Below are 8,375 nucleotides of genomic sequence, written 5' to 3'. Positions count from 1 at the left end.
GGAGCCTGTGGCTCACGCCTGTCATCCTAGCTACTCAGGAGGCTGAGAGCTGAGGATCACAGTTCAAAGCCGCCCTGGGCAAGGAAATCTGTGAGACTCTTACCTCCGATGAACCACCAGAAAAGAGGAAGTGATGCTGTGGCTCAAGAGGTAGAGCGCTCGCCTTGAGCTGAAGAGCTGAGGGACGGCGCCCAGGCCCAGAGTTCAAGCCCCACAACTAACAAAAAAACAAAACAAAACAATATAGGATATGTTTTGAAAATACTTTCTGAATGTATTTTGAGGATTTTCCCCATTTCTCTCAGCCTCCTTGGGTGTACTTTGCACTTAAATGTTGCTACATATCTCTGATCATTTGCTTAGGAGAAATTCTGTGTTACGCAAATGAAGCCGTCAAAGGAGTCTGGGGTCTTTTTAGTTTTGTTTTTAGGGTTTTTGTTTGGTTCTTTGTTTTGGTGCCAGTTTTGAGGCTTGAACTCGGGGCCTGGTTACTGTCTCTTACATTGTTTGGCTCAAAGCCAGCCCTCTACCCCCTGAACCACACCTCCATTTTGACCACTTTTCGTTTTTGTTTATGGGGGGCAGTTTGGGCAGTCCATGGATTGTGAGTCTCACGGACTTGCCTGGCCAGGCTGGCTTTGAAACCATAACCGTCACATGTCAGCCCCGAGTAGCTGGCCTGACAGGCACGCGCCACGCACGGGAGCGCGAATGACTGCTCGCGTTTATCTGCCGCTGGCTGGGACGCTGTAGGGGCTGCAGCGCTGTTGCGTCTGGCATGTCGGGCTTGCACCCGCTGCTCTCGAAGCTCTCCTGGCCTCACGCGCTAGCAGCTTTCCTACTCGGCTTGCGCTGGCCCCGCGCCCGCTGCTCCCGCAGGCCTGCCATTGCAGGCCCGACGCAGGAGCTCATTTCGCAGCAATTAAACGCTGTCTTCCCTAGAGGCGCGAAGGCAGGGCCTCACACCTACATCTCCCCGAACGGAACGGCCACTCCTTCTCCCACACCTGCTCCTGTACCTGCACTCGGCCTGCCACAAAATGCCGCCTGCAATGCCGCGCGTTGGCACTGGCTTTGGGGTAGCGGGCAGCGGGGAGGGAAGGGGTGGCAGAGCGGGGTGCATGGGCAGAGGGATGGGAGCAGGGGCTGAGTGGCCATGGCTGAGCAGCCACGCCCCAAAGGCAGGCAGAGAGCCCACCACACCCGCCAGAAAAGCAGCCCAGCGTCGCCAGGGCAACCAGGGCCTGGCTCCCAGTGTGAGCTCACAGTGGAGGGCGGGGCAGGGGGGGCACTGACAGGCCGCCTGGCAGGGCCAGCTTCAGAAGGCCAGCGGTGGCCGCCAGGGAGGAGGTGTGAGAGGGGCTGGTCCACGTCCCGCCTCTCGCCAGCGGCTCGCCTCCCCCCGCCACAGCGCCATCGCTGCGGCATCTGCGCGTCACTCCCCGCGAGCGGCCGCTTCCTGTAGCAGGTGAGCTCGCGCCTCCCTTCCTGCCTCCCTCGCCTGGAAACGCGCGTGATCGCGGCTGTCTGCGGACAGGCAGCGGTGACCTGGGACTTAGACACCCAGCCCGGGGGTGTCCTTCCTTGCCCACCTCTAACACAGCTTCGCGCTTGTCAGCTGCCCGCCTTGCACAGGGAGGGGGATGGGTTTACCCTGGTCCAGTGGGGGAGCTGAGCTCAGGTACACCAGCTTAGCCGCTGCAAGTGGCCAGCAAGCTGCTGAAGTCCATCTAGAAGCCTTTCTCCCATCTCCGCACAGGAGACTCCCCACACCCTGTGGTGGGGCTGAGAAATGCCAGGACCCTCTCTGTCCCAGACCCTGGTTGGACTTCCTTGGGGTTCAAGTAGAGCTTCTGGATGGAAGAGTCATTCTACGTGTTTCAGGAACCGCTGTCCATTCTCCCCAGGCCTGCACTCCTTTTCTGTTCCCACTGGCAGTGTGAAAGCCTTTTAACCCCTTCCCTTTCCTCTAACGTTTGTGCTTTTTCTTTTTAGATAAAAGGATCATCCTTTGAAAGCTCCTTACTTGAGGTAAGACGAAGACACAGAAAGGCTAGTCCTTTATTTCTGCCATTGCGCCCTTTCATTCTGTGTGTGTGTATGTGTGTGTGTCATTCTGTGGGGTGTGTGTGTCATTCTGTGGTGTGTGTGTGTGTGTGTCATTCTGTGGTGTGTGTGTGTGTGATTCTGTGGTGTGTGTGTGTGTGTCATTCTGTGTTGTGTGTGTGTCATTCTGTGGTGTTTGTGTGATTCTGTGTTGTGTATGTGTGTGATTCTGTGGTGTGTGTGTGTGTGATTCTGTGGTGTGTGTGTGTGTGTCATTCTGTGGTGTGTGTATCATTCTGTGGTGTGTGTGTGTGTATGTCATTCTGTGGTGTTTGTGTGATTCTGTGTTGTGTATGTGTGTGTGTATCATTCTGTGGTGTGTGTGTGTGTATGTCATTCTGTGGTGTGTGTGTGTCATTCTGTGGTGTGTGTGTGTCATTCTGTGGTGTGTGTGTGTGTCATTCTGTGGTGTGTGTGTCATTCTGTGGTGTGTGTGTGTGTCATTCTGTGGTGTGTGTGTGTCATTTTGTGATGTGTGTATGTGTGTGATTCTGTGAGGTGTGTGTGTGTGTGTCATTCTGTGTTGTGTGTGTGTGTCATTCTGTGGTGTGTGTGTGATTCTGTGTTGTGTATGTGTGTGTGTCATTCTGTGGTGTGTGTGTGTGTCATTCTGTGGTGTGTGTGTGTGATTCTGTGTTGTGTATGTGTGTGTGTCATTCTGTGGTGTGTGTGTGTGTCATTCTGTGGTGTGTGTGTGTGTGATTCTGTGGTGTGTGTGTGATTCTGTGTTGTGTGTGTGTTGTGTGTGTGTGTGTGTGTCATTCTGCGGTGTGTATGTGTGTGTGTGTGTCTGTGATTCTGTGCTGTGTGTGTCCGTCCGTCCATCCGTCCTAGTACTGGGACTGGAAGGCAGGGTCTAGAGCGTAGTCGCATAGCTTGGTGCTCTAGGCTAGCATTTGGTAGTTAAGTGGAGATCAGAGCTTCATGGCTGTTCTTGCCTGGGCTGGCTTCACACTGTGAGCCTCAGATGTCCACCTCCTAAGTGGCTGGATGACAGGCTGAGTACCCAGCACCTAGCAGCACCTTCCTTCCTGTACAACGGAGGTGACGTCATAATGGACATGGGGCTTGCCTATTTGTTGAGCCTCTCTTGATGTGAATAAAGCCAACCAATACCGAGAGAGCCAAAGGCACGGGGCCCACCCATGCTCCCGGGCCTGCATTGCCCTTTGCTTCTGTGTGACTTACTGAGCTGAGTGTGGCATTTAGCTTCTGCACGCTCTTTCCTCTTCTGCCACCTGGGGCTCATCGTCGCTGTGTTATAGATCGTCGTGACAACTGGGCACATTCACTTTCCTGGAGGAGTCACAGTAGGGCTTGATTCACACAGGGCATATGATAAGAATTCAATGACTATTTGGTGAAAGGCAGGATTTGTGAGGTTTTCTTCTGGCCCCAAGGTCTGCCTAACGATATTCCTTTCAAGTGACTCATCTCTGTGTCTGTTTTCAGGACAATTAGCCATTTCTCCCTTCCTGCTAAAAATACTTCCTCGAACAACACTGATGAACATCTGATTCGAAAATGTGCGACTACGTACGGAAAATGTACAGGTAATTTTAAACAATAACTTCTATGGACTATTGCAAATGTGGCGAAAGGTTCTTTCTTCCTTTATTTCTGTACTTCCTTCCTTCCTTCCTTCCTTCCTTCCTTCTTTCCATCTCTTATGTCTTTCTTTCTTTCCTTCTTTTTGTTCTTGGACAAGACTATGGACATTTCAACTTCTGAAACATCTTTCAGTTTCTTTCTTTCTTCCTTTCTTTTTGTTCTTGGACAAGACGTATGGACATTTCAACTTCTGAAACATCTTTCAGTTTCTTTCCTTATCTTTCTTTCCTTCTTTTTGTTCTTGGACAAGATATATGGACATTTCAACTTCTGAAACATCTTTCAGTTTCTTTCTTCCTTTCTTCCTTTCTTTTTGTTCTTGGACAAGACATATGGACATTTCAACTTCTGAAACATCTTTCAGTTTCTTTCTTTCTCTTTCTCTCTTTCTTTCTGTTCTTGGACAAGATGTATGCACATTTCAACTTCTGAAACATCTTGTCCAACAACAAAACCATTTTCTGTGCTGCTGTGGGTGTTCGGCACCTGCCTAGCATGCACGTCTCAATGCATACTCCTGCCACAGTCTTGGATTTCAAGGCTTCCTGTCCTCTGACCTGAGCGAGGTAGAAACTCAGAAGCACACAGAATGCTTCCATGGGGCTTTCTCACAGGATGGGCTAGAGATGGGCATGTTAGCACTAGGTACGTGTTCCATTCTTACATCATGACACACGCTTGCTTTCTCCTCTACCCCTTTCTTCTATGGCGTTCCTGGTGTGGCCTCAAGAGTCCTCAAATTCACGTTCTGGGTCTCAGAAATGAAGCAAGGAAGGTTTGAGTTAACTGCCCTGGTTTGTACGTACGTCACTTGGGCCCTGGGCATTATCTTAGCCATTAGTCGACATTGGCGAATCTGGGAATTTGATGCCAAGGAGGTCCAGATCGTTTTCATCGGGCTCTGGAAAGTTTATTACTACCAGAAGGTGAACGGCACCGACTCTCTGATCGGTGTGACCATGCACACCGGCGGCAACCAAAGCTGGATCATCCCCCCCGAAATTCAGTATGGACGAGATCTCATCCTCCTAGCCAACTTCATGAAATCGGTAGTCCTAATCTTCAGCACGGAGGCCATCTTAGTGAGCTGGATTAAGGCCCCGTATCCCGATTTCTTGAGGTCGCACTATAACATTTCTGTATTGTTTCTTCTGCTGAGCAGCTTTTGCACGCTGACTGCGGTGTTCTGGAATCATATTGTCGATTTTTATGGCCACACCACCTTCCAATTTATGAGCACATTCCCCGTTCAAAAAGAAGAGCTGTATCTGAAGCACTTCTCTTATGTACTCCCCCTGGGGATCTTCACGGTCACCCTGTCTGTCTCGACCGCAGCCATGTTCATCTATGAGATTTGCGCCCTGAGAGAGATGGCCCAGATATCTCAGGCGCTGGTTAAATTCAAGCCCTAAAAGGACCAACTGATGATGGCGACTATGTCGGAAAATCTGCCATCCCTCAGTTGACATAGCGTCCTCCATGAACGTGCAGCTTTGGCACATGTATGCTCATTGAAAATAAAATACCAAACTATCTCCGCGTGTGCACGAGTGCCATGGGTCCCTACTCTCTGAGTCCCTCCCTCCTCCAAGGTTTTTGCTACTGAAGACTGCTGACTTCATAAGGTTGAGTAAGAGGGTGTGATCTCTTCCATCGCACGTGTCAGCAGGGATGAAATCCGCATAGACTCACGTGTTCACACGCAGCCGCGATTGAAAGTGGGGGGAAGTACTGGGAGACCGCAAGCACAAGTGGGGGGTGGGGGGTGGGGAGGGGTGGGGTGGGGAGGGCTACAAACACAACCCGCCCCAGGCTGACAAAGGTTTGCAGATGAGCTGGCACTGCGCAATGGGAAGCAAGCACACTTCCAGCTTAGAGGTCTAAGGCATTCTCCTCAGCGGGACTGGGCAGGGTTTCTCAGCCATGACACTGAGGACCCTCTGGGGTGGGATCCCTTGGGGTGGAGAGGGAGCCAAGGAAGGTATTTAGTGGAAGCTGCGGCTTCTCTACACTCACATGCCAGTAACACCGTCTTCTTCCCTGCTTGTGGAAACAGAAGCGTGCAGACGTGTCCACGTGGTCTACTATGGGGAAGCGGGCGTGGGGGGAACAGGTGGGCCCTGACGTAGCCAGCGACCCAGGCTAACGAAGCTAGTGCACCTTTACAGGATCTTGAAGAACCTGCTGACCAAATAAAGCTGGTGGTCTCAAGGCAGCCTCGGTTGGCTCTTCTGGGTCTATCCCTGACTGCCTGCTCCTCCAGGGAACAGTTGACAATTCTAGTCTCAGTGAAAAGTGTAATCCTGCAGGCTCCACACTCTCTCATCAGTTTGCAGAAGAAGAAAGAGATGGTAGGGACCCTCCTCCCACTGGGGCCTCCAGACAGCCAAGCGGTGTTAGAGCACTGTTCCATATTGTTGAGGCAGTGTGGCTGATAAACCACTGTCCTGAGCGCTCTTTTGAGTGTGTCTTTTTCTTGTAAATGTGCTGAGGTATTGAAGGTGGGATGATGGGTTGGCTCCTTCTACAGTGCTGCCCAGCGGCCTGCCTGCCTTGAGCAAAGGACTGCCAGCCAGACATCCAAATGGCCTTCATGCCACCACCAACCACTTGTGTGTGCATGTGCACGGGTTTGCGGTGTGTGCGTGTGTGCGTGCGTGTGTGTGTGTGCGCGCGCGCGCGCACTCGGTCTTGAGTTTCCCCTGGCTTTTTCACTCACGGTTGGCCCTCTACTGCTTGAGCCATGCCTCCAGTTGTAGCTTTGGGCTGGTTGACACTGAGATTTGCCTGCCTGAGCTAGCTTGAGCAGTGAGGCTCAGGCCTCAGCCTGTGAGGAGCTCGAGTTGTAAATGGAAGCCACAGGGGCCTGGTGGCAGCAGCCTCTTGGAACTCCCAACTGCAGCTGCAGGAAGCTCCACCCTTTGGCCACCACAGCTTCAGCCTCCACCCAGGCCTGAGGGCAAGCACTTCTTTTCTCCTGCAGCTGGCCCTGCAGAGGACCTGTGATTGGTCCAAGCACAATCCCTCATGCAAATAAGGCATCCTCTGATTGGTGCAGACCTCCTTGTCACAGCCCCCTTGTAGCTATATAAGCAGGCAGCTCAGCTTAGTTTGGGTGGGAGCAGCTTGAGACTCTCCTGGGAGGGCCCCTTAGCGCTTCAGCCCCAGGATTAACAGAGGTTTCTCCAGTGCTCTTCCCTGCCTACTTGTGGTGATCATCACTAGCAGAGTGGCTGAGCTGGCGACATGAAGCAAAGAAGACAACAGCTGACAGTGGAGGGGCCTCCTGAGCCAGCAGGGAAGCAGCAGGGCCAGAGAACAATCGCCATGCTAGTTGACAGCCAACAGCAGAGGTGGCATCTGGTTGCCAGTGAGCAGCCAGGCCCGGGGCTGCCCGGGCTGCAGCAGCCGTGCGGGGCAGGCCGAGCAGCAAGAGGGCAGCTGACAGGAGAAGCTGGCCGAGCAGAGGCCGCGGCGCCTCCTGGGACCGTGGCAGCAGCCAGAGAGAGGATCAGTGGCCAGAGAGACCCCTCCAGCCACAGGTCCTGGCCTGGCCGCTAACTAAGAGTAGTAACCCTTCACGCTGTGGCCTCCCTGCCCTGTGCCCAGGCCCCTGTGCCAAAACCCTAACTCTGCAAACTCCTTGCGCCACGGCAGCTGCCTGCCGTCGCCACTGCTACTGCTCGCAAACCCCATCCAGCATCCAGAGAACACAGCAGCTTCCCCTCTCCTTCCCCCATTTCCACATGGGTAGAGCAGGGCCCAGCCAGCCGCCTGTGACAGACAGAGGAGAGGACTGGGAAAGCGGAGGGCACATCTGGGGAAGTTATCTGAAACAGTGTCAAAAGTGAATGGAAAACACAATGTCGATCATTTAAGAGGCAGGAAGTGACATGAGTTTCATTTCCATGGATTAACAAGAGACTGAAAAGACAGTGGTAGAGATGCCAATGAAGTTGTTCCCGATTAACTAAAGACATCCATAAATTGAGAAAATGCAGTAAGTCTTCAGTAGGCTTCAAGAACTTCACATACAAAGAAAAGTTCTTTGACAGAAACAGAGATGATGCTTTTAGCATCTACAATAGGACTGATAAACTCTAAACTTCTCCCAAAAGAGCAAAACATTATTCGTGTCTCTAAAGTGCTGAAAATAATGGTTTTTGTTCATCTGTATCTGCCAGCTTTTGTGTCTCTGAAGCATAGAGTAAAATGAAGATACTTTAGACAACTCACGAAAGGAGAAACATAGGGAAGAAAAGTAATTGGACCTACACAATTTAGATTCAGAAGCAAGGATGAGCAGAGTAAAAATTAGCAAGCCTCGCCTAATTCTAAACTAGCATTTTTCATGACTTTTTGGAAGGACTGTACTGACAAAGTGAAGTCGTCATAATTGAAATCAGGCAGTCTACCATTTGAGCCACACCTCCCTCCAGGCTCCTTTTACTTTGGGTGTTTTTTCTGGGAAGTGTGTCACTTTACACCCACGCATCTATTTCTCCACGCCCCTGTGTCGCTGGGTGTGAGCGGCATTTGTCTGCCTCTCTGCCCAGCCGCTGCGCTTCCCCTGTGCCTGGGGTAGAAGACATGGAATGCTGGGCACATCCATTGGTTGAGAAGTCTCAAAAATTTCTTTCACCAAGGATGGACTTGAA

At 51.8% G+C, this 8,375-nt stretch overlaps 1 protein-coding gene across 1 annotated transcript; it reads left to right on the top strand.

Moving 5' to 3' along the window:
- The first annotated feature begins 3,630 nt into the window (after positions 1 to 3,630).
- LOC105997624 lies at positions 3,631 to 5,129 on the top strand. The gene is made up of 3 exons (XM_013032100.1): positions 3,631 to 3,659; positions 4,244 to 4,362; positions 4,477 to 5,129. Exons 1-3 carry the CDS (start codon positions 3,631 to 3,633, stop codon positions 5,127 to 5,129), a joined length of 801 nt encoding a protein of 266 aa, XP_012887554.1.
- Positions 5,130 to 8,375: the final 3,246 nt, after the last annotated feature.

Source organism: Dipodomys ordii, unplaced genomic scaffold (genome assembly GCF_000151885.1).
Source record: "Dipodomys ordii isolate 6190 unplaced genomic scaffold, Dord_2.0 Scaffold150, whole genome shotgun sequence".
NCBI classification, from domain to species: Eukaryota; Metazoa; Chordata; class Mammalia; order Rodentia; family Heteromyidae; genus Dipodomys; species Dipodomys ordii.
Note: the sequence above shows the minus strand (reverse complement) of the source record. Positions and strands in the feature narration are given on the sequence as shown.

Bases quoted from the DNA above. Each gene is read 5' to 3' on its own strand.
- LOC105997624 (XM_013032100.1), top strand. From the start codon at position 3,631: ATGTGCGACTACGTACGGAAAATGTACAG. The intron at 3,660-4,243 runs GTAATTTTAAAC...CTCCTGCCACAG, and splicing joins TACGTACGGAAAATGTACAG to TCTTGGATTTCAAGGCTTCC. The intron at 4,363-4,476 runs GTACGTGTTCCA...TCTGGGTCTCAG, and splicing joins GATGGGCATGTTAGCACTAG to AAATGAAGCAAGGAAGGTTT.